The sequence below is a fragment of the Kwoniella botswanensis genome, chromosome 1, assembly GCF_036426115.1.
Source record: "Kwoniella botswanensis chromosome 1, complete sequence".
Taxonomy (NCBI): domain Eukaryota; kingdom Fungi; phylum Basidiomycota; class Tremellomycetes; order Tremellales; family Cryptococcaceae; genus Kwoniella; species Kwoniella botswanensis.
Genome location: NC_088599.1, coordinates 2142821 through 2167409, shown reverse-complemented (window position 1 = coordinate 2167409; position 24589 = coordinate 2142821). Strand labels below are relative to the sequence as shown.

The 24589-nt window shown below is 44.3% G+C and overlaps 11 protein-coding genes across 11 annotated transcripts; 6 read left to right on the top strand and 5 right to left on the bottom strand.

Moving 5' to 3' along the window:
• Window positions 1-836: 836 nt before the first annotated feature.
• On the bottom strand, window positions 837-2235 carry L199_000845 (uncharacterized protein; the record flags this gene model as incomplete). Its single annotated transcript, XM_064886603.1, has 4 exons — window positions 837-1051; window positions 1109-1826; window positions 1883-2117; window positions 2207-2235. The coding sequence occupies 4 exons, from the start codon at window positions 2233-2235 to the stop codon at window positions 837-839; spliced, it is 1197 nt and encodes a 398-aa protein (XP_064742675.1).
• Window positions 2236-3363: 1128 nt separating this feature from the next.
• L199_000844 (uncharacterized protein) lies at window positions 3364-5106 on the top strand (the record flags this gene model as incomplete). The annotated part of the gene is made up of 1 exon (XM_064886602.1): window positions 3364-5106. The coding sequence occupies one exon, from the start codon at window positions 3364-3366 to the stop codon at window positions 5104-5106; it is 1743 nt and encodes a 580-aa protein (XP_064742674.1).
• A 376-nt stretch (window positions 5107-5482) lies between these two features.
• Window positions 5483-7948, bottom strand: L199_000843 (uncharacterized protein; the record flags this gene model as incomplete). Its single annotated transcript, XM_064886601.1, has 2 exons — window positions 5483-6679; window positions 6794-7948. 2 exons carry the CDS (start codon window positions 7946-7948, stop codon window positions 5483-5485), a joined length of 2352 nt encoding a protein of 783 aa, XP_064742673.1.
• A 2306-nt stretch (window positions 7949-10254) lies between these two features.
• L199_000842 (uncharacterized protein) lies at window positions 10255-10724 on the top strand (the record flags this gene model as incomplete). The annotated part of the gene is made up of 2 exons (XM_064886600.1): window positions 10255-10433; window positions 10562-10724. The coding sequence occupies 2 exons, from the start codon at window positions 10255-10257 to the stop codon at window positions 10722-10724; spliced, it is 342 nt and encodes a 113-aa protein (XP_064742672.1).
• Window positions 10725-10974: 250 nt separating this feature from the next.
• L199_000841 (uncharacterized protein) lies at window positions 10975-13565 on the bottom strand (the record flags this gene model as incomplete). The annotated part of the gene is made up of 12 exons (XM_064886599.1): window positions 10975-11029; window positions 11092-11124; window positions 11181-11211; window positions 11283-11360; window positions 11420-11553; window positions 11656-12015; window positions 12079-12163; window positions 12227-12274; window positions 12328-12403; window positions 12467-12616; window positions 12687-12734; window positions 12798-13565. 12 exons carry the CDS (start codon window positions 13563-13565, stop codon window positions 10975-10977), a joined length of 1866 nt encoding a protein of 621 aa, XP_064742671.1.
• Window positions 13566-14459: 894 nt separating this feature from the next.
• L199_000840 (uncharacterized protein) lies at window positions 14460-15475 on the top strand (the record flags this gene model as incomplete). Its single annotated transcript, XM_064886598.1, has 5 exons — window positions 14460-14540; window positions 14609-14665; window positions 14744-14815; window positions 14884-15315; window positions 15428-15475. The coding sequence occupies 5 exons, from the start codon at window positions 14460-14462 to the stop codon at window positions 15473-15475; spliced, it is 690 nt and encodes a 229-aa protein (XP_064742670.1).
• Window positions 15476-15766: 291 nt separating this feature from the next.
• On the bottom strand, window positions 15767-17895 carry L199_000839 (tubulin gamma chain; the record flags this gene model as incomplete). Its single annotated transcript, XM_064886597.1, has 10 exons — window positions 15767-15818; window positions 15907-16046; window positions 16125-16436; window positions 16557-16712; window positions 16818-17102; window positions 17188-17370; window positions 17439-17600; window positions 17696-17706; window positions 17780-17801; window positions 17869-17895. 10 exons carry the CDS (start codon window positions 17893-17895, stop codon window positions 15767-15769), a joined length of 1350 nt encoding a protein of 449 aa, XP_064742669.1.
• Window positions 17896-19057: 1162 nt separating this feature from the next.
• On the top strand, window positions 19058-20574 carry L199_000838 (uncharacterized protein; the record flags this gene model as incomplete). The annotated part of the gene is made up of 6 exons (XM_064886596.1): window positions 19058-19599; window positions 19686-19701; window positions 19790-19933; window positions 20002-20085; window positions 20184-20399; window positions 20470-20574. The coding sequence occupies 6 exons, from the start codon at window positions 19058-19060 to the stop codon at window positions 20572-20574; spliced, it is 1107 nt and encodes a 368-aa protein (XP_064742668.1).
• Window positions 20575-20989: 415 nt separating this feature from the next.
• L199_000837 (uncharacterized protein) lies at window positions 20990-21817 on the top strand (the record flags this gene model as incomplete). Its single annotated transcript, XM_064886595.1, has 1 exon — window positions 20990-21817. The coding sequence occupies one exon, from the start codon at window positions 20990-20992 to the stop codon at window positions 21815-21817; it is 828 nt and encodes a 275-aa protein (XP_064742667.1).
• Window positions 21818-21947: 130 nt separating this feature from the next.
• On the bottom strand, window positions 21948-22793 carry L199_000836 (uncharacterized protein; the record flags this gene model as incomplete). Its single annotated transcript, XM_064886594.1, has 1 exon — window positions 21948-22793. One exon carries the CDS (start codon window positions 22791-22793, stop codon window positions 21948-21950), a length of 846 nt encoding a protein of 281 aa, XP_064742666.1.
• Window positions 22794-23585: 792 nt separating this feature from the next.
• Window positions 23586-24344, top strand: L199_000835 (uncharacterized protein; the record flags this gene model as incomplete). The annotated part of the gene is made up of 1 exon (XM_064886593.1): window positions 23586-24344. The coding sequence occupies one exon, from the start codon at window positions 23586-23588 to the stop codon at window positions 24342-24344; it is 759 nt and encodes a 252-aa protein (XP_064742665.1).
• Between the last annotated feature and the right edge of the window lie 245 nt (window positions 24345-24589).

Genomic DNA, 24589 nt, shown 5'->3' with positions numbered 1-24589 from the left:
GCCAAAGGACCCTTTCACTAAACATGACTTATCGCCACGTTCAGAAACTCAAGGTGGCTATCCTCACTCATTAATGTTGAGCAAACGTTGAATGGCATCCGAGTCGAATTGTTCACAAGAATAACTCTATGTGCATGATCATATCATGGTATATCTAGCAAATGGACTTTGGCATATGACTAACTTATATACAAAATACCATATATATATAATAGTTTACAAATCAGTTTTTCTATTTCCATTCTGGCATATTTTCGATGATTATCATCTTTTCATGACTATTTTTCAATAGCTAATCCAGCATATCTGTATCTTTTCCCGACTTTTATACGGATTTCAATTTTTTGGTTATGTTTTGATCATATATAAACATGATTTGATCGTGATCATTTTCGTTAAGAACGTAATGTTGTATTTATTTATGGTACATGAACTGAACAATTGAGAAGACATGCAACGGTCGTTCGCTTGGCACCAAATTGGATATCACTGTAACCCAGATTAGCGAGATGAAATCGAGCGGACAAGACAGGTATAAATTCGAAAAAAAGGTAAAGTGGCGAAGAGGATATGATAGGGGTGAAATGAAGATTGAGTGAGCATTGGAAGGCGAAGAAGGGGAAGAAGATGATAATAGAGAGAAACAGGAGAAAGAGAGGCAGGGCGAGAGCGGGGAGAGGGGGAGAAGGGAAAGGCAACAGTAGGTGGTCATGTAGAGGAATGACAAGACGGAAGACCCAGAATGATACGATATAGCACAATGATGAATATCGTTCAAAGCGTCAAGAGGTCCTGACGAGACAACATGATCTCACAACTCACCTTGACTTCACATTTCATCCGCTATTTGCTCCTTGTCCGCCCGAATTAGCCAATCTGTTATTCATCAGAATCCTCAACTGATCATTCCTAGCCTTCTCCACCTCCAGGTCCCTCTGTAATTGATGAATCCGCGCATCTCTCTCAGCCAATTGTTGGGTGAGAATCTCCATATCCTTCTTACGTTGTAGTCGATGTTTCTGAGCTGATCGACGATTGATATCTCTTCGGTCTGTAATCGAAATATCTCATTAGCTACGATTCAAATGTGGCGATGAGAGATACTCACGTTCCAATTTGTCCAATCTAATTTTCTCTTCATCCGTCGTACCTATCACACGCTTCGTAGTGGACCTCCTACCTTTCGATGGTCCAGCTACATTTGAAACGGCTCTACCCGTCTTAGATGCAGAAGAAGATACACGTCGAGCAGGAGGAGGATGATTTATCACGGAAGGCGATACGACCTGACTTTGGGTTTTGATCTCATTAGGTGATATACTACCACGTTGATCTTGAGTGTGAGTTTGATAATTCATCCAATTTAGGATATCCGCTTTGTGATTGTTGTTTTCTAAATGGATGTTACCCATACCCAAATCGCCTATATTTGATTTGACAGCTAGAGGAGGAACGTCGTGGATGGACGCCAAGTCGTCGTCGTCGGTATCCATATCTGTTGTGCTGTAGTATTCTGATGCGTCGACCGACGATGCGGCATGTGAGTGGTACGAATTAACACTAGATGGCCTGAAGTAGTCTGAAGGACCATTGGGGCTGGGTTCAACGGGTGAAGTAAGTGTTGCGAATGTATTTGCGTGTGGAAGAGGAATTGGATCGAATGTTGAGCTGGGAGGAGCGAAATGAGGAGATGGTACGGGTTCGAAAGTGTGAGTATTGGGAATAAAGTTGGTCTGCTGGGGAAGAGAAGGTATAGATGGAGTTTGGGAGGAGGATGATTGTGGTTGTGGATTATCTTCCGGTGGAAGTTGGATAAATTCTCTCATCTACCAAGATTGCAGTTCAGCAAGAGGTATCCCACCCAGAGAGAGGATTCACTCACAAAGCTTAGACCTGACAGCCCGTTTCCGCCCATATCTTGCGTCTGAGTATGTAATAACCCTATCATCCCATCATCACCACCTGCATTGACTCTCAACGCAGAATTAATATGCCTTTCCAAGCTACTTGTGCTGACGAGAGCTCGGGATTGGGGCACTCCTTGAGGATAAAATCGGCTGTTGTTGGAGTCAGCCCTTCGTTTGTCAGGTACAATGGTCGCCGTGGACGAGTTGAAGCTGTTCAGTTGTCGAGCGGGTATGTCAGCTTGATATTTTGGCACTTGTGGATAGGAGGAAAGCGAGTGATATTTAGACCGACTACTCACCTATCTGTTGGCCGTAATGGCTGAGGCATGGTGCCGGGTGACTGCTGTGGCTTTGACGTTGTTTGTATATGTATGTATGTATGATACAAGGAGTGACCGTAGCTGACTGTAGCTTACTGTGTCGACGTTGGTTGACATTCGGAATGCTGTAAAACGAGAGGATGATGAGAGGTTGAAAGATAAGGTGATTTGATGACATGGGAATGAGGTAATTTTGTATATCGTACACGTAATCTTGATGGGAATCAATAATCGGTCCAGTCAACCATTACAGCAGACGCGTCTTTGAGCTGAGCAACACGATAAACACATTCAATTCCGACTTCGAATGTCGATAGGCATGCGTCTGTTCGAACTCCACGCCTTGCTCCCGCTGTTGACAAGCCTTTCCATCGGCGGCCAGAGCCGGCCAGACCCTGCGCGTACGTTCATGATTTTCAGGAACGTTCGTGGTTGTTGGAACACCCTGAATGCAAATTTGATGAAAAGGTCGATCGTGGTCTCGTTGATCGTGTTCCCTCGTCTCTGCCCAAGGGTCCGCTGTCATTCCTTGGTGGAGGGATCTCGAGGGGGTATCGTTCATTGGGGTAAAAAGTGAAGCCCCTTGAATCATAAACCTCGTTGCCACCTGATTATCGGGTTGTTTCATGTGGTCATTCCAGATCTGTGGGTTTATCCACTCCGTGATTTCGTACCAGCGATGTAGTACGCGTTTCTTAACATGAAAACAAAAGCCCAGATCTCAGGATTCACCTCCATCAACCGGACCCTGTAAGATGGGAAATGGGAAATGATTTTCTGGGTCCTCACCCTCTCGGCACTTCCCATTTCCCATCTTGGGTATTCTTGTATGTCTGTATGCAAAATTAATGTGAAGAATCAAATCAAATCAATCAACCATTCAACATGTATCATTATCAGAAATAATACCAATAATTTGTCTCATACGTATCATTAACATCTGTATCTCTGTCCATATCATTTGTCCTCATAGGATCGTATTCTAATACCACCAACATCCTCAACCTCCCTTGCTCCCCCTTGCTCAGCTTGACGTCGCCACCGCATTCGCTCATTACGTTACGTCTTCGCAATTCCACAGCTCCTCAAAAGGGGATAGAGCATACGAAACGCGAAAGTAGAAAATAGAAACGACGATGATACCGCTATCACCTGTTCTCAATTCAACTTCCACTTCCATATCATTCTCCCCCGGGCCATCACCTCGACCTTCTATATCTTCTCTTAGTGGACCACCTCTCACGCCGATATACGAGATGGACAAGATCACTTCCGACTTGATAGTCAGTACGACCGAAGAAGTAGAGGATGGGAATGGAGTGGTCATAGCTAATGACGATAGAACGAAAAATGTGAAAAATGCTCGTGCGAATCTACCCACTTTGACAGTTCCCCCACCATCATTCAGCAACTATTCCTTCGGCGGCTCATCACCCTCTGCATCATCTTCTGAATCATCCGTAGGACGCACGCCCAGTCCACTCTCATCTGTAGAGGACGTAGCGTTACCTTCAGAAGGATTCAAATTCGGTACATGCCCCTCCACGTCCTTCATGGGTACTCCCACAGCCGAGCAAGGTCCGTTCGAATACCCCTCATCATCTTCATCTACCATGTCTGTCAGTCCGCCCGCTGGTTCACCGACATTAGCGAGAAGAGGTAGTCTAGCACTAGGAATGACTCATCGTAGAGGATCAATCATTCCCCCTCACTCCAACAACACTTCCAACTCAATTGCACTGTCACCTCCACCTACCCGTCGAAGCTCCACCTGCTCCACCATAACAACCCTTCCCGCAGCAGGTCGACGTCCTTCCATCGTCCATTCAGCTACTGTCGAGGTGGCTTTGCCTCAGACATCCGGATCCACAGACGAATCATACCAACCAACAACTTCAGCGAGTTCATCTCGTCGCCCTTCCGTTCTCATGTTCCCTTCCAAACCCCTTCCCGCACCTATACCTCCCTCTCTCCTAGCCAGACGGGGCTCCTTGCCCGTAGACAAATTATTCGGTATACCTCTATCTTCCGAGCAGTCAAACAACGGTAGGATCAGGGCGAGCTATTCATCCGGTTCAGCCACCATATCGACCGCATCGCTATACCTTCGTAGGCAGAGTGTGGTCTCTGAGAGTGGATTTTCCAACGGGTCAGGAACAACAGTGATGAATGACGAAGGGAATGGATATCCAAATGGTATTAGAAGACCATCAATGAGGACTCGGACACCCTCTGCAGACTTCACACCTCAAACTGCCTCCTCAGCTAGAAGAGGATCAGTATCGTTCTTCCCTCCTCCCCAACCATCTCAGCTCAATAGCAATTCGCCCGTCCGATCATCTTCCCTATCTAGTCGATCTAGCGTATCCTCCCAGAGAAGTTCCATATCATCGTCACGAATACCCATAAACTTCTCACCCCGACATCCCAATTACGCCTACCTCTCTTCTCGACAGAGTTCCACAACCAGTCTAACGCCTAGTACCCATTCTTCCTCTTCGACTTCCGCTTCCGTACCCTGCTCACCTGTCGTGGGCTACAACTTAAGGAGGAATCGGACCTCTACGGTGAATAGCAATCCCGGACTGAGCAGTTCAGGGGAAGAGGACGAACATGAAGACGATAATCAACTTTTACCTACGCCCAATCCAAGTAAATTCAGCAATACCACTCCACAGGCAGGTATACCGACTTTTGTGGATCCTTGGTCATCGTCATCTTCCCTAGATAGTAAATTGAGTGATATGAGCATAGAAGAGAAATCGCCTAGTAGTGGTGGTAGTAGTAGCATGGTACCATTGGAGACTCCTCCGCTGGAGACCGTAGTGGAAAGGCCACCTTTGGAAAGTGTGGATAGCGGAGCGACCGAAAGACCTTAGTGGAGAAGTTAGATCGTTAGACTGAATAGAGAGAGAGATAGAAAGTAGATTTGAGGAAGAATAAGATAATTAGATCAGTCGTTTCCGTTGAGGATTTGTTTCATACATGTTTACGTCTCTCTTACAATGTTTCTCGTGTAGCTCCACCATGTTGTTGTTGTAATCTGTAATAAGAACATTGCTTTTTTCGGATACTTTAGTATATCAGGATACTCAAAACATTATAAATTCAGTCTTACAATTAATGCTCTGAAATGCATGCATAAGGAGATGGGTCACCATACATACAAGTATATACAGTACCCAAAAAATGAAACGTAAATGCTGAGTTACTGCGATTCCATTCTTGAGCCTAGTAATTATGTCCAACCGAAATTCAAGATAATAAGATATTTCTAAACACTTTCAGTCTTTCTTCCTCTCGTTGAACATCTTCCAATTCACGATCCATCTTATCGATCCAACTATTTTGACCACTCTGTACGTATTCTTTTAAACTATCAACTGCAATTTGATTGTCTACCATCTGTTCATGTATCTGATTCAGGTCTTTGCCAAGTATACTCAAAACGTTCTCCTTATCACGATCGGCATTGTTCCACTTGATCAGTTCGGTGATTGATTGTCTGATAGTTTTGAAATGATCTTTGAAGAATTTGGAAGATTCCTCCGTCCTAGTGGCCAACATTGCTGCTCTTCCTACCGCCGATCCTGCTCCAGGTGGTGGCGCAGTAGCATTCGTAAAGGATTCAGTCGATGGAAGACTATTACCCAGAGTATCTTTCAGATGTTTCCCATCAGTCAGACTGAATCTCACTTTGCTGCTATTCTCTCTCAATGTATTTTGAAGTTTAGTAGGTTGAATTGAATTGCAATTCTTCTCGCGAAGTAACCCAGTCATATTTTCAATTGCAAGACTCTTTATATCTCCGAACTTTTTATCTACCTCATTCTCAAACCCAGCTGTGACCCTCTCCAGCCTATCCAGCCTGTCGAGCATTGTAGCACCGGGATTCGCACCGGCATTAGCTGTGGTGAGACGAGTGGCGATATCGTTCGTAATTTGCTCTAAACCATTTGAAACATTCTCTAGGCCTGTGGATAATCCTTTGAAACCCTTGACTATTGGATTAACAATGTTTGTGGTGATGGTTCTATCACCATTCAGACCATTATTGGTATTACCATTACTGACGTGGAGGGTGGTATGGCTACCATTTAATTCCATCCTGTATCTTTCCAACCTATCTCTCCTTTTCATCCAACTATCACATCCAGCCATAAATACATTTTCCAAATCCAGTCTCTGTCTTCCCCTTGGGGTATTTGACCATTCGATAAATCGATTAGCCATGTCTTGCTGAATATTCTCTACAGATCTTACTTTAGCTTCTAAAGTGTTTGACGACGTATCGTGGTTCAGCTCAGCACCTCTGATAGAAGGATGATGAGGAGACATGAGACAGATGGAATAGTTGGTATGGTCCGTATCGGAAATAGGAGTGATGGATATTGATGAAGGGTCGAGGTTGGTGTGTAGCATCTTACAATCTTCAGGTCGATTGCTTCCATCCTACAAAAATTCACCACGAACAAATGAAATAAATCGTCAGTCACCATATTCAGTACCCCATACCAAACATACAGTATCCAGTATTAATATTACAGTAGGATTAGTCTCACTCACCGTATGAGGACATTTCGACCTCCAAACCAGATTATCATCCGGTGTCCTGATAGGATAGTGATTAGGTGAAGTTCTCAGTATATCCGTCGTAGATCCATAAACCCATTTAGGTCGAACGTCAAATCTCTCCCTTATGTTAGTTTCGATCCCTCCTCCATCTCTTCGGAATCCGATCAAGTCCATCGTGTGAGGATTGAAATTCTCTATTGAGAATCTTTTAGCAAACCCACGATCGTAGCCGTTAGCATTGGTATGAGGAGCCTGGGATGACGATCGCCTATAATCAATGGAAGGCCTTGATGGGGGTGTATGACTAGGTGGACTGTCATAACTATCATTGGGAAGTCGATAGTCTGGTGCTCTAGAATCGCCTCTCCTTCGCGAAGTACGATCCTCATGTCCACGTCCATACTCGCTTTCACGATCTGGTGGAGAATATATTGCGGATACCCTTGAGGATGATCTACCTCTATGATCATGACTCCTTCTAGAAGGTGGCGAATCATCTTCATACTCTCTTGCTCTCGATCGAGTACGCGAATGTCTATCGATACTTGGTTCTCTAGATCTCGGAGCCGAGAATACATGCAAGGTGTATTTACCTGAACTTTTGACGATCTGACAGTTAGGGTGCTTGGAACATGAGTTTTGGCGTGAGATCGATGGTCGACTTTGACCCTTACCGGAACCATTAGCAGGAGGTGGTTGGCTAGAAATGGAAGCTTGTCTAGAGAGTGGTACTCCAGAGTAATACGGATGAAGACCATGGCCTTGGCCTGGTGGAGAACTCGAACCGGAATTGGAAACTTGTCTGGACATAGGTTGTCCTTGTCCTCCGTAATCCGTGCTTGACACTCTTCTAGAAACTGATGGTCCGTGTGGAGGAATGGTGCCAATCCCATTGACCTGTTGTTTACCATGATTGCTCTCATCTTTCGCATAGCTCGTCGTCCTAGTTATCGTGATCGATTCTCTTCGTGTAGGTGATTTCTGACTACGACTTTGGGTTTGGCTCGATTGCGAGACATCATTCGGAGAAGAATATCTAGAATTACCCCTGAGCTGTTTCAAGAATCTGGGATCTCTCCATTTACTACTCTTGGCAGTTGTGCCATTTTTACTGTCTCTAGAATGAGTTGTTGGAAGAGAGGGCATCATTTGTGCTGTAATGCAATTGCGTTCGAATCAATTCGGTATGTTTAGGTTTTGATCGCTTTGGTTTGGCTTGGCTTAGTGACAATGTTTCCGCTGGTTCATAACCTACACAGAATACAGCGAATTATACTGCACACGATGACCGTAGTCCCACAATACAGTATGATACTCAAAAAACAACACGGAAGTCTTTTTATTTACCATGTTGAACCGCCGGTTCACAGGGATGACAACATACCGAGAACCCCAACCGTTCACCGTACTTCACATAAAGGTAAGTCTGGCCTTCTTCCTGACCTGGTATGATTCTTACAGTGGAGTAAAGGGGATGTGGATATGGATGTATCGGCGATGCATCATCATATCGTCAAAATGAGACTTACGGTCAGTACAAAGGTAAAATCACGCCGAGTACCTTTACGGCAGTGCTGTGGCTTGGAAAAGTTCAGATGAACCTTTGACTTGCTCTTGAGAAGTGTTGCCGTACAGATGACGATATATATACAGACGCCTGTGGTGTATGCGAGTGGATCGATTTGTAAATAATATCGTTGGTCAGAGATTGATACAGTGCTGTAAGGTGTGAATAGGATGTAGGTTTCCGAAACTTGGCCCAAAATCAGTAAGATGGTTGATTAGTATTGACACTGTCATCGCAGCGATGTCGGGTAAGCTTTTGTCAAGCTGGTCAACGGACTTGCCCTCATAGTCGATTAAGAAGAGAGGAGTTGGACGTTGAAGATCTTTACAAAGGGTTGTATCAGGCTGTGCACCATCAGCACATGTCGGAGTGGAGTCGAAACCTGATAGGGAGGTGAATTTCTAGAGGAGACTGAAGTATAGATTCGATCGAAAATTATTGCTGAGGATGCGGTAGTAGCATTCTCGTCTCGCGCCTGACGACAATGATGGTACAGTCAGAATGTGACAATGCTTACATACATGTCCCAATAAATCTCTATGCTGAAATACGCTGCTCCGCCACCTTTACCAACAGATCTGGAATGTGAGATGTGAGATGTGAGGTGGAATCACGCAGTGACGCCAGCAGCTATTCTAGCACCCATCATCATCCTTCTTCTCCTTATCTTCTTCCTCTGTTCGGAAGTAAGGTTGTCAGTGGAAGAAGGACAACAGATTTTGCTGATAAGAGGTATTGACAGATAACATCAGCGCAATCAGATCGAGGAGCCGTTTCGAGGGTGGTTACCCGAATCCCATCTGAGGGATCAACCTTACTTACTGGATCTTGGAAAAGATACACCAGTTTCTTTTCTTAGTCTGCCATTCCCCAGGTGTATCTGAGGAGACACTATATTCCTCAGAGGATGTATTGGAAATCAAAGGAACGAGTTCTTGCAAATACATACCAGTGTTAATTTGTCAATGTGTGAATGTGCGATAGACTCACTCTCTCGACTTGATGGCGTCCTGTACATCTTCTCTGAGACTGTATGTATACTTTGTTGATGTTATAGGTAGCGAATCAAATTCTATCTCTTTATTGTGTATTGTGTGATGGAGTGGCGATAAGAAGAAATGTCCCGTCTGAATAGGTATTTGTTCTACTGTATGTTATAGGTCACAACGTCAGGTCTTATATGCATGTTCTGATGAGCACAGCCATTTTGATCTCAATGTTAGATGCAATGAAATTTGACGATGTTCTTGATTTATAGATGGTCCTAACATACTCGCGTAATGTCATAGCCTCCGGTTATCCGGCATTGTCCAGAAAGGTTAATCCAAGATAAGACTGTCGTACTTTCTCCTTTATCACGTGGAAAACAATCTTTTGATCCTATGAACATTTTCAAGGTGGAACCTGACCGAGGAGGAATTCCGTCGTAGTGACGATGTACGAGGTAAGTACCACTGATGTGAACTTGAATACGTACATCACGGTAGTCGACTTTACCGCTTGTCCTTGTTCTTGTTACATATTTGTCTTGGCTAATTCTGAATTCATCTTGCTTTCGACTTTTGCCGCGACCGCAGAAATCCAAATGGAAATGGAAACGATCTACGTCCCGTGCCTGTTCGAGAACCAACTTAATCTGTAACCACATTAGATTATTTCTCAGGCTATTTCATCGTTGATAATTCCCGGTTGACGGAATGCCAAGTGAATATGCATATATATTCAGCGAATGGTATAAAAGCTGGTAGGTTAGCATTGTACTTTCAAGGCCACCTCGCCACCTCTACTAATATATACGCATCACACATTAATACCGAAAACTTGAGAATGTCTTATCAGGAGAGAAGTAAGTAGTCCCTCATCGTATAGTTCAACACCAACGAGAATGGTTTTGGGACAAAGCCCTAACACCGTTGCAGTCGCTGTAGATACACTGCTTTACAAAGAAGATAGTAGATCATGTATTGAGAGGTCTACCAATACGGGGTTAAAAGTTGAACAAGGCAATCATGTTGTGGGGGAAGAGGAAAAACATGTCAGATGGAAAGCTTTTTCGGGACACTGGTGAGTTAGATATGCAGCTCCTCACATTGCTTATCATCAGGTATACTGTACCGGCCGTTGGGGTAAAGAATATACAGTGTTTTGCTGACTGGTCTGACACTGTTCTATTCCACTGTGACCCAAAATAGCAAATTCAAATTCCCACTGAAACCTCCTCCTGCCCTTCGAGATTACCTGACGACTCACCTCAGGAGAAAAGGAAGAAGTTCGGGAAGAGACTGGCCTATTGGGGTGCTTTATCTAGTGGAGGAAGTAGTTCGGGTTGAAACACTTCCGAACAAGAGGAGATAAAAACTGTGATGTGATTCTTGACGATATGATGAGAAATGTTTAGGTAAATTTCAGTGCAGTAATGCGAATAATATCCTTGTATACTTTTGTACAATGCTAATCCTTTGGATGTATTATATATGAAATTCTATATTATGAAAGTGCTCTCCTGTGATCTACACACAGTATATGATACAACACGCAGGATACGATGCTAAAGATATGACCGATAACAGATAATCCAACTCCTCTCGCACTCAACATTCAATGATCAGTCCAATTCACCGTGTCCGTTGGGAATGACATGGAACCGACACGAATCGCCACTGTATCATAATTCACATGATTAGCCCGAGAACTCATGTACGATACGTCAAGTCATACTCACAATGGACATTTCCCAGCGTTTGGACATTTATGTCTACTCATAAGTCAGTATGACTACAGCTGGTCTCGGGATAGATTGAGGTCACTCACCCATAAACACAATCTTCGTCATCATATCGGCCTGTCCACCAAGTAAGATGTCAACGATCCAGTTCGCAGATCAAAATTGACGAGAGTGCAAATCATACTCACATCGTCCATCTTTCATATAAGGGCAAATCACTGATTTAGCCATTCTAGCCAATTCGTTGAGCTGCGCCTTCGATAGATCTGCGAAAAACAGTCAGACTTTAGGCTGATTCCATCTATTGTGAAGATATGCTGCTTACGATAGCCATGACCATAGGAACATGCGTCCACATCTCGACAACCCCATTCGCCTATATGAGGGAAAGCATGACAATCAGTTTCATCATTCCGAGAAGAATTGAATGATCGCGCATTGCTCTCACTGAGATAATGACTATGTCGATACATCATCGAAGCAATCGAAGCAATCGAAGCAATCAAACCAATCAAGTAAGTATGGCCATTCTGAAGAGAAGATAGTATAAGGATGACTCACGTATGACAAGGTCTAGGGTCAAGCCTTCTAACCTGCTCAGCAGCAGCCTTATTGTACTTGTTCGTCTTTTTGAACTTTCTCTTTGGTGAGAATTCGTCGCTCGATAGAACTGGAACAGGTGGGACATGGATTTTACCTTGTCTACCGGATCTACTCTCGCTCGGGTTGAAGCTCGACCAGTGGTATTCTTCCACATGATCTAGGGAATGGGTATAAGTGTGTTCTGGCTTCGCAGTCAGAGGTACCAGCTCGGTAGTCTGGAAAAGCCCCGTTATGTCGATCGTTTGATGATCACTGGGATGGGATGCGACATCCAGCGATAACACAAAAACCTTCTCTGAGCTACAGCCCTGCCACGAGCTGACGAGGAAACGGTAGGGTTGTCAGCGGTCATGGACGATAACGAAGCCGGAAATGACTTACTTGCTCGATCTTGGACATGTCTTCGGCGAAGCGCTTACTACTATCTGATAATATTGTGGGTTATCGATGTATAATTTGGAATATTCTAAAATATCAGAATCAGCTTCCTTCTCATCAATTGCCTGAATTCATTCGAACCTGGACTCACCGTCAATCTTATTTTGAGCGGTCTCTCCACCTGAACCCAGATCACACACTAAAAATACCATTCAGCAATCTGTTTCTCTCGGATGGTAGGAGGCTACACACCTGTGATGAGCCCACTTATCGATGAGAAGCCTTGCCAAAATCGATCATACTTTGCCCAAGTTTGGATAATACCATTCTATCAAATCGGAGTTAGCATTTCAAGACCAGCCGTGAGATAGATCTTCATGTTCGTACTCACTTTGATCAAGGTGGCACCCAAAGTTGATTTATTCAAGAATACCTGCACGATCACCTTTTCAAATAAATTTCTCTCCCTAAAAGTCCTCAGCAGGACTTGAACCGCTTCTTGACCTCCTTCATAACCTGCTTGCAGGTATTTCTCATGGAACTATCAGCAGTACAGAACATCATTAAGTAGATTGCTCGATTATCGCCCCTGATTGGATCGCGTAACTCACGATATATTCATCTCCGTCAATCAATATAGCTGTAAACTTCGATTCGATCTTCCAACAGCATAAATGTCAGCGATTTTCAAAATTCGCTCCCAAGGACATGTATCCGCTCACCTGTTGATTCTGCGTCTGAGTCAAGACAATCTCCAAATCCTTTTTACCAATTTCCAAACCAAGACAAACATCTTTCCAATATTTCACTTCTTTCTTCAATTCGTCAAACTGATTTACCTGATCGAACAACCCTGATAAATGGATTGACAAACCTTCCAAGTGATTCTTGACATTTTGCACGTTATCTACTGGATCCAAGATCGGCTTGTCTGATCTAGCTGCAGTCGCTGTTGCTGTAGGTGGTGGGTGAAGGTGCAATCCCCCATGATTGGTGGAACTAGGTGAAGGTTGCCGTATGGAAGTTTGACCATGTTGGGGTGTAAGCGGTTCGTCAAACGGTTGGAAATTCAATGTATTTTTTGAAAATGGTAATGGAGCAGTCTTAGGTGGTTGAGGAATCCCATCCACCCCTAGACCAAGACTGAGGGGTGAGGATCTTCTTTTGGTGATAGTGGATCTATAATCCACTGTATCATCATCGAATCTAATTATACCTCCGAAAGCAGTTGCAGGTACAGCTACATCCAACTCCCATCTTTTCCTATTTTCATCATATACCGAAGCTGAATCGGTGTCTACAGATGATTTTTCTTGATCGTTATGTTTCTGAGCTTGAGATAGTAAACTACTCAAGTCAACTTCGATACTCGATTTCACATCTTCTTCAAAGTTTAGGTAATCTCCTGGAGTAGGGGTGGTGGGTCGATCATCAATTATAGAGGCGAATCGGACCTCTCGAGAGATAGGTTTGACTTCGGTTGAAAACATTTCAATTTGTTGTTCTTTTTTCTATAAGGTATGACTATTGTAAATTCTAGCAATTATAAGTTTGGAGATTGGTATGTTCTTGTCGCTTGTTTTGTTTCTCGCCTATGGTAAATTACTATATCTTGATTATTCTGGTGATCACTGGAAGTATCGGATTGATGAGACCAGCTCATGGGAGCTATATACCTAATTAATTGGGACTCTGGCAGACACCCATACCCCGCAAAACCTTTGTATGTAACCTATCCTTTGACGACCCCCGATTCCGAAAGGAGTTGAAGAATGGTTTACCGATAACGCTCACAAACAGAGATCTGATACCGTAGTTGTATGACGGGCGACGTTTGAGATGTGCTGAAACGGATCTCTTCTCTTGTTTTGACTCCCTCACTTGTGATTTAATCAAGAAGCTAATTAAAGGTGAGGAAATACAGATACAAGACAGATCCAAAGATGAAACCATTGATCGATCTCAGGATGGACTACCTCCACCATCGGAACACGGGTGAAGAGGGAGCGGTGACCTCCGATTATTATGGTCTGTAGCCTCCACATGTGGTGCTCCATGAGTATTATTGCTATCAGATTAGGATTGGCAATCTCTTCGATCGGATGACCGATAAACAATCGATGGCGCCATCTCAAAGTGTACCAAGAGATGTTACGCCATATCGCACCTATTCAGTTTATTCGGATTCATCTGGAATTACTCGACATGTTGAGGTGATGTGAGGTGATGACATGACATTACGTGCGATCCAGCAACTCTCACCTCGAGTATATATATATATACCTAGTCGTCCGATTTCTTCCATTCGCATTCCTTCATCTTTCATCACTATAACTCTCACTTTTCCTTCCTAGACATCATTAAAAAAAGACGCATAGAACACAATGGTCAACGTTAGATTAGGAGATATTGCACCCAACTTCCAGACTACCGTCTCAGAGAATGGTCAAGCCAAGGAGATCGATGTGAGTATCTGTGGCCAGCTCAGAATGACTAAAACGTGTTGACTTACTAATCCTGATCGTTCATACAGTTCCATGAGTGGTTAGGTGGATCATGGGCTATCCTCTTCTCTCACCCTGATGACTATGTGAGTGTTAGCAATCAATATGATGGTGATCATGTAGCGTGGATGATCGTTGACCTTGATTATCCACCTTCACTCTAGACCCCCGTCTGTACTACCGAGCTTTCGGCCGTTGCCCTCTCCTACGCTGATTTCCAATCCCGAGGAGTCAAGGTGAGAATTCCACCAATTGACAATCGGACCAAGATTTGAAGCTGACGTGATTCTGTTCGAGGCTTTAGCTCATCGGTCTATCAGCTAACAACGCCGATTCTCATAAAGGTTGGATCAAAGATATCGATGCTCTATCCCCTAACGGCCCCAATCTCGAATTCCCAATTATCGCCGATGAAGATCGAAAGGTCGCAGAGCTCTATGGAATGCTCGATCACCTCGATGCTACTAACGTAGATAAAAAGGGTATTCCCTTCACCGTCCGAACAGTCTTCATCATTGACCCAGAGAAGAAGGTCCGTTTGACCCTCGCCTACCCAGCTTCAACCGGTCGAAACTTCCCTGAAATCTTGAGAGTCATCGATTCCCTCCAATTGGGTGATAAATATAAGATTACAACTCCTGCCAATTGGAAGAAAGGTGATGACGTTATCGTACATCCTTCAGTACAAGGTGAAAAAGTGAAAGAACTCTTTGGAGATGATGTAAAGACCGTTTATGTGAGTTGAAAATCCCATCATTATATTAGTGAGATCACGATCATTGTATTATTGAGATCACGATCATTGTATTATTGAGATCCACTGCTGATACCCCATTACGAAACCATAGCCTTATCTTAGATTCACCGCTGACCCATCCAAGAAGCAAACCGCTTAAGGGAGTCAATCTGCAATCAGGTGGTATGCTATGAGTGTCAGTATCGTAGAAGAAGAACTAGGGAAAAATCAAGTTGTCTATAAATGTAAAATCGAATGTCTACACTATCAAAACATAGCCGGCATGTTGCAAGCTCTTCTCATAGAAGATTAAATTCATGTCTGAAATAATCTGAGTTCATACATATTATACATCCAGTCATCATGATAGGAGAAAAGATTAACCCAAATTGTCGAGTACCTCTATACACACTGCGTTATTACCATCCCACCCTCGGACAGTATATCTCGCCTATTCTCCTCCGTAATCGATATAATCAGGACTTTCAGCGGCGACGTATTCCCTATTGATGCAGTAATGACATTTGATCAGCTCTGCATTCATCATCCTACGCGACATGGTATTTCGATTTTGGATTCAGTTACACTCACTCTTGCAATTCCGCCACTACTCGTCTAGCATCATCAAACTCATCCAGGCCATTCGCAAAGATCTCCTCTTTCTTATATTGCTCCAAGAAAGCATTTCGTTTACGCAACATATCATATTGATGTATCATCCTCTTGAATAGCTATACCATTCAATCCCAGTCGACCCGTTAGTACAACACATCTCTTGCTTGGCACCTTCAGTCATCACATGTACTCACGGAATTTATACTAGTATGATTAGCCATCATCACTCCACTAACTCTGTTACTTGTTCCCGCCGGACCACCTCTTCGTCTAGTCAAGGCAACTTGTATACTGGCCGGACCCCATGGTATGAAATTGGCCAATTGCCTTTCCCTAATTCTCAATAACGATTTGTGCACGTCTGTAGGATCGACGTCTCCGGAGATGATGTTGAGACATGAGATGTAGGCGGAAGACTTGGTAGAGATAGTTGAGACCATTCGATTCTTCGGTTGGAGCAGTCGGCGCATCACATCCAGAGTGGTAGTCTTACGAGTTGATTTGGCCTAATGATGAGTAGACATGACATTAGCAAGCGGTCACATGATTGAGCGGAGAGTAATCAAGCAAATGTATTTCAGAACAAAGGTATCGAGATTTCAGATGGCTTGCAGACTCTGACTCACATGATCTATCTCGTCACCTGTGAATGGTGTGTACGAAGTCATCAAGAAATGGCATCTCGGGGTGGGTATCAAACTGGATATGATCCCGACAAGGTCGTTGTTCATGTAGGAGGGATATCGCAAAGTAGTTGTAGAAGCAGCCATGACGGTGGATACCTATAGCATCAGAGAGCTTAGCCCGTGTATCCCTTGTAAATGAACGCACATCACTTCGACTGCCCATCATTCAACTCTGCATCTCCATTAACACTGCCGACTCACCAACTGATTGGTCTGCACGAAGCTCGGATCCTGTATATGCAATCTATCCGCCGCTATCCTCGTTAAAGCTGCATTATCCAATACCACCACGCTATCCGCGTTATTCACCAGCCTCTTCATCGCCAGGAGGGAGTTATACGGTTGGACCACCACATCAGATGATTCGGGAAACACCGAGTACGTCTGGATGAGTTTCTTGGGGAATCGGTCGGACAGTCGCTCGAGAAGGTACGATCCTAGACCTGAGCCTGTACCGCCCGCTATCGAGTGGAGAAGCATGAATCCCTGACCATTCAGTCAAACAATACATGAGCATAGCCAGCCAAGGGATAGCGTGGAAGAGATGACAGATTGGGTCTAGTAGACTCACCTCCAAACTATCACTTCCATCCGCTTCTCTATCTATCATCTCTATCAAATCATCGTACAACCTCTCTCCTGCACTATACCCTTGAGCCCAATTGTTTCCCGCTCCTCCACCATCTTTCGACACGTAGATGTTCTCAGGATTGTATAGACCTTTGAACGGTGATGTGAGGATATTGTTTATTACCTATATCAACGATCCACCCTCAGTATAATCATAAACATCAAAAAGGATGTGCGGGGTGGTCAACTCACCCTAGGTTCCAAATCTATCAGAATAGCTCTAGGTATATAATGCTCGTCATCCGCCTGATAGAAGAACACATCTTTCCTATCGCCTTGGCTCCCGTCCGCAGCCCATTCTTCGAGATTCCCTTGAGGTGTTATACCATGTTCTGCGCATAGTTTTTGCCAGAACTGCAAATACAAATTGAGCGAAATCGTCAGCCTCGCATGATGACCTGATACGGCATGGACAACAGATGGTAATGTGATGGTGATAGATGACTCACTTGTGCCCCAACTTGATATGTCATGGAAAGTTCCAAGTCAGTATATCTCCTGATGCCAACAGGAAATCATGGATGCAAGCTCACTCTGATTACCAGCTTGACCGGCCTATAACGGTAGGAAGAGCATCAGCAATGCGCAGCAAAATCTGGAAAGTCATCAACTGGTTGCTCACCTGCAGCGATATGATCTCTCTACCCATCGCAACTTATGACTCTCTCACGAACCGAGCAGAGAGCGGAGAAGGAAGGACGTGTCAGAGATATTCGGTATTGTGTTCCTGCTGTTTGCCTCGGTAAACGGTAAGTCCTCAGGAGCTCGATCTTTGTCGATGCTGCTTCCTTCTGAAATACAAGGTATAAGTTGGAATGGGTGAGTATATGTATGTGTATATGTGGGTTTAAGATGTCTACGGGAAGTTCACAGTAACTTTATGCAGACAGTTGACGAGAAGGATGTTTACATGGACATTGAACGAATCTCCTTGATCACACGCGACTCGGCTCGACGCGTCGTACATGATGACAATGACAATCGTCAAACAGAGTAACGTGTCATATTCTTTTCAATGCATGTGTACTCAAGGCGCACAAGCATACCGAGATGCACAGTATCTCTAGCGTGGTGAGGTTTGGTAGACACAAAGCATGGTGGACACCAGACACGGGACAGGTAAGTCGACTTTTCTCGATCTAGCGCCTGGATCACCACGCTAAACTCCCGTTCAGGTCATGTACTAACATTGCAGTGCACTGCTCTGCATTGTATCTCGACTGGGTCATTGTCTGAACCTCAGACCAATCGAAAGGACAGTCATGCGAATGAATCTGAACGTACAATCAAAGTGATCGACCTTTGTACAGACAGGAGACAGGATAGGACTGAGAGACCTCTGCATACCTGTTGTGTTAATGATCGAACCCAAAGCACCGAGCCGAGCGAGCGCTTTGACTGGCGGAGAGATCGAGCACTGACCATCAGTAAGGGGTTGTCGGTCAACCTGACCTGACTTGCTGATTGGGTCTTTGGTTGTGTGTATGTCAGAAAGGACCTCGTTCCGCTAGTTGTCTTGTCGTTGTTTCAACCAATTTTGGACGAGATGTAAACATCCACAACAACTGCTGATCGCCTCGTTCATCATGACTGTAATGCTGAAGTTCTATGCTATCGTGAAAGAGTAGAAGTCGAATATACCCTATTGAAGTAGCCTTATATACCCTCAACAACCAGACGCCATGAAGATACCTCGCCTCAACATCCAGAACCTGCGATACCGACGACTTTCCCTCTTCCTTCTCCTCTCTCTTTCACTGTTTCTTGCGTTCCTTCACATCTATCATCATGCCATTCAGCCATTTACTGAAATGCCCTCACATCACCGATACAACTACATTTTCGCCAATACGCCAAGTTTCTCTCATCCGTATTTACATAAAATCGTATATAACCCTGCTGGACTGTTAGCACCACCAGGTATAATACCGGGATTGAGGAATGAACCATGGATGGGAACTTTCAAGATACCTAATTTAACTCCACCAAATTATAAATCGCACCATACTCATGATGGGATCCAACAGGTCTTGATTTCCCCTGCTGTATTGATGTTACATATTTTTTCGACGTCTACGAGCGGCTCGAGGAGACGTAGGAACCTTATAAGACAGCTAAATCTCATGGAAACTGTTCCGGAAGAGTATAGACACTTGATCGAGATTAAGTTCGTGATGGGTAATAAAATTGAGAGCGCACAAGAGGAAGAAGAGATCCGGAAGGAGATGAAAGTGTACGGGGATGTGATTAGGTTGAAGTTGTTGGAAGGGATGGAAAATATGAACAATGGGAAGTCATGGGAGTGGTTGAGGTATGTGGGGAGACAGGGCGGTAGGAAGGCTTGGTGGGTCATGTAAGTGAATTGAAATTCATCGAGCTTCAAACCATTCTCACGGATGATCCGAAGGTGGTGAGCTGACGAGATCGACTTTCTGTTAGGAAATGCGATGATGATGTGAGTTCAGAATCCTTCTTCAGCAACATGCCATATTCATAGTCTCCGTCGCGGCCGACTGACCAAGATGCCTGGTACGACCTTACAGACTCTGCCTATCTTGCCCAACTTAATTCCAACTCTGTTATCCCTCAATCCCAACGAACCAGAATATGTGGGCTCGGCATTTGGTAGATGGACAGGCTACCAATATTACTTCCAAGGGATGATGTATGGGTTCTCGTGGGGCGTGGTAAGTGGAAAAAATCTTATTTCATGCAGAAAGTGACTGAAGAGTGGTTGTTTATGACTATACTATAGGTGAAGACAATGGCTGTGGCCGATGTTCCAGCGTCAACAAGGAACTCGCAGTGGGATGAAGATGCCAGAATGGGTAGTCTGATGGTCAGTAAGAAATTCACACCCCTTATCTCCATAACTCTTTCATCCAGGTCGAATCGATCAACAATTTGTCGATTGACTTGATTGCAATTTCCGTACAGTTCTCCCTACCTCTCTCGCCTACCGCCAACCTAAATTCCACCTACTGTTCACCGCCTCCCGGCCCCAATATTATCTACTCTCTGCCACCCCCTGTTCCCGACCCATGTACCGGTCTAATGCGATACGACATGGGTTCGAAGATCGGTCAGTGGCAGGGACGCCTAATCGATGATGCGACGTCAGCTCTGGCATGGCATGAATTGAAAAGTGATGAGGTGAGTAGAATCATCAATTGTGGCAATGGGCGGAATGGCTAATCTTGATGTTTTTGCCATGTTGCAATAGGCTTATGTCAATGCTTATGCCCAAGCTAAAGAACAAATTGTGAAGTCAGGAAGAGAATATAAATGGGTCGTCCCTGATACATTCGCCCCGGTTGCTGAGGTGTAGTGAGATCAGGAGGCCGAATTAGGTCATACAACGATGCATGTCTATCTTGGAAATCCCCTTTCTTGCAAAAGTATAAGAGCCAGTCGAGGACAAACACCCATACTGTACATCCCTTCCCTTCTGAACGCTGTACTAAATCTTCATGCACATTCTGTTTCATATTTGTTTTCCAACAAAGAAGGAAACAAGCGTCTTTGGAGGAAGGCTATGTTTACGACACCTTCCCACTCATAAAGGATCATCGAATCGCACTTCTGTTACTGACAATGATGTGTAAGAGTATGTGAACACCGAGCTTGCGATTCACATACTATACTGAATACATTCAAATCTGTATTTGGGGACCCTCTTTCGCCACTTGACATCCTGAGAAATCCTTACACTCACATTACCTTGCTTGTTAGGTTTCCATGCCATGTCCGCAACTATCACTCATGTCAACACTGGACTCAGTACCACTCTCACTCTTACAGATTCCACGTCCAGATCCAGATCCGTGGGATCTTTCGTTGTAAAAGGGGTGAAACGTCCATTGGAATCTAAAGACGATGGTAATCAGAAAATCACCTTATTATATTACCTGTGTACGGGTAGGGGTTCCAACCTCCAATGTTTGTCCATCTCTGGAACTAGCTCTGAATCGCACCCGGATGCATCTTCCCCATCGATATACCAATTGGACATGTCTAGCACTAGAGTGACTCCACGTATGTTATATGATCGTTCCCGTCCATATTCGTCGGAGAGTATGAACGCCGCAAAGGCATTTCGAGATAATATACATCCAGTTTATCTCAATCACCTCTCAAGAGGCGCAGAGAGCGAAAGAGAAAAATTTATGACAAGTGCTATTCCAGACGGATTAAAAGTTTCTACTTTTCTGAACCATCTGTCTACTCCAAATGCAACGAGGAATATCCAAAGGTGGATTCAAAATCATTATGATAACGAAATCCCATCAAGTGATAAAAGTCTTTTCGATCTTGAATTCGCAAGAGACAGACAAGATTTCATTACTCGTGAACCAGGACTTTCTGAGGAATTTGCAAATAGGTTACAAGCCCCTTTGGATCTTACCTTATATCGTAGACAAATCGAACAACAATGGGGACAATCGACGATTGGCCCCTGGAGTGAGGTCAGTCCGAGACTACTAGAGGAAATTCCTGGGAAGATCCTTGTTCCCGTTTACTGTCCTTCCTTGGACAATGAGAACAGTGCTGATAAACAGGACGATGTGTAGTATAATATCATAAGATGATACTACTGTGTGGTCCACTTATTCCTATGCATACAGTATCCCTGGCTTGTGGCATAAAACGACGAATGAAAGCTGACCATTCACCGTGCTCCGAAAGTGCCTTTCCGAGCAATCACTCCATCTCTTTAGCCACAACGGCCTTCCCTTCCCCATCCTCAACGGTCCCTTTCGTAGCTGAGACCCCTTGCCCGGCGTCAGTCGTTTCGTCTTCGTTGTGAGTAGTGGGAAAGATCACAGGAACTAGCACAGTGTCAAGCTCCGGCTTGGGTTGTTTGACCTGGGAAACATCTCCCACAACAGAATCACCCCACTGAGTTCGCATTTGCATCTCATATCGGCCTTGATCAAGCTTGAAGGGGATCGTCCTAGTGATGCAGTCGGGTTGAGGTGGACAGGCAGTGCACCACTCTTCGCGATCAACGAATCTCAATTTAAAATCATCTTTACTCTTGAACCGATCATATTTCTCTCGGATAAACGTCGATCGCCTTTCAAGTTGAGCCTCAAAGCTTTCTGTATAGTCTTTCAAAGCTTGCCATATGGCCTTATCTGGTTGGAAAAAGCTGAGTGATCTTCTTGAAATCAGATCAAAGCGAAGCTCAGCCGCGTCAAGCATCTCAAGTTGAGGTTCCAGCTCTTGTAGGAATTCTTGAGCACTTTCTGCACTATACTTTGAGCTTCCGTGTGATGGGTCGTAAACAATACGACCCAAGGATATAGCCGTTCCCCATTGCAGTCGATGGATGATCGTACTCGTTTGTTGAGCGAGCGGATCAGTTACTGTCCAGTCAGCTAATACGAGATTGCCTCCCTCTCCACTGTAGATACTTAGAATTACCGTGACTTTTTGATCGGGATCAATGGGTCCGACGCCCCTGACGGAAATACTACCAGTAGAGCTGGTTTCACCCTTTGTGGAGGGAAGTGTGGTAGTTGTACTTGTGGCAGATGAGGACATGGTAGTGGATGGGTCAAGGCAACTTTGGAACTACAGCTCCATGTATTTGGTCTGACCAGAATTGCAATGGTCGTTACTGCGTTGATTCACTCCCTCAATTTATGTTCCCTCGTCCAGGTAACATGAGGCATATGATGCAGTAAGAACTGGCCGAAGCACCGGGCCGGAACGCTAGACCAAACACGTCACAAAGAACGATCAAATAGGAAAAAAGGAGCTTCCTTGTCGAAACTCTCAAGAGGGTGAAGAGTGTGAGCTTTGATAGAGCCGGTTATCTCGAAGGACTCGACAGATCAGAAGGAGCTCTTGAAACGCACATGAAGAATTACCAAGAAAGGAACGACCGCTTCAGCCACATCACAGCGCGTGAAATCGCTACAAGATGTCAAGCGCCACATCGGTCAGACGTCCAGACCAGAAGGCGCACAAAGATGCAGAAAATAGAAGTAGAAAGATTTCTATCTTTGAAACTGCGAAGCCAAGAAGTAAAGTCGATTTCAGACTCCCGCAGGAGGGGCATAGTCTCAGTTTCGCTTGGTCTTCGTAGCTCCTCCTTCCCTTTCAGAGAGAGTGAAAGGATGATGGACAAGGTGTGTGTTTCACAGAAGAACTGTTCCGGACTCGACCACGACATACCGATCCAATCTTCACAGACCAAATGGTATCTATTTTGCAGACTTCAGTGGTTCAGCCCTTTTTTAATCCCTCTTGCTCTATTTTTGTTTCTTTTGCAGACAAAGAGACTTGCGCCATTGCCCCTATTACCCCATTATTATCCAAGTCACGGTTAAGATGAGCTCCAGGGATAACAGATCGGGAAGTGGTCGTGGTCATTTCACCTATGATAGTTTAGCAAGAAATTACGAGCTGGTTTTAGATTATCATGTCTGTCCCGACCAATTGAGTCAACTCCGCGAGATTCCAACTTCGAACGGATCAGATAATATCAAAGTTTGTGATCTCACACGACAAGAATATATGGTGTTCTCCAGACTAACATGGAGCAGAAACAACCCAGAACCTGCACCATCGACGATCAAGAAAGTCGAGGACTTCCAACACTCATTTGACCTTCAGTCGGACTGGGGAGGAGAAGCCAGTTGGACGGGCAAAGTTGATGAGGCATTCAAGATAGGTAGACGCGCCAACGAAGCTCTGAAAGAATTCAGAACAGAGGTGCAAAAGACCCATAGAGGTTCATTGATGGAGACTGTTACAAATAATCGAAAAGATTTCGCAAAAGTCAATGGTCAATACACAATGGCAACTTGGTTTGATATCGATTCTGACAGTTATCTTAAAAGACTTCCTCGGGTTAGTGGTGCCCATGAGATTTCAAAGGAGTGTGAAAGATTGAACAATGATCATGGAGCACAAACCAGATCGACCAATCGAGTCTGGACTGATTGGGTAGTTGATGATATCTGTCATTCATCAGAGGACAGCAACTACTCTAGCTTCGGTGTGGGTGAGAACACCCCGCATAATTGGCCATTGATCAAGTTGGTCAAATCGGAGGGACCAACTGGAACAATCGCCGAAAGTGGATAGTTGGCACCATTTTCGTATGTCATGGTACATAGGAGAAATCGTTTGAGGTATTGCATATTGGACCTATGCATCTAATATGCGGCGCAGTGTTTGTCATGTATATACAAATTCATCAGCTGACAAGTATAACCTGCAATTCATCCCAAGCGAAAGTTTTTATTCTATGTACATATGGCCAGTTCCATTTCATAGACTCAAAGAAATACAAAGAATATCAAGAAACGAAGTGTAGCAAAAAGCTCATG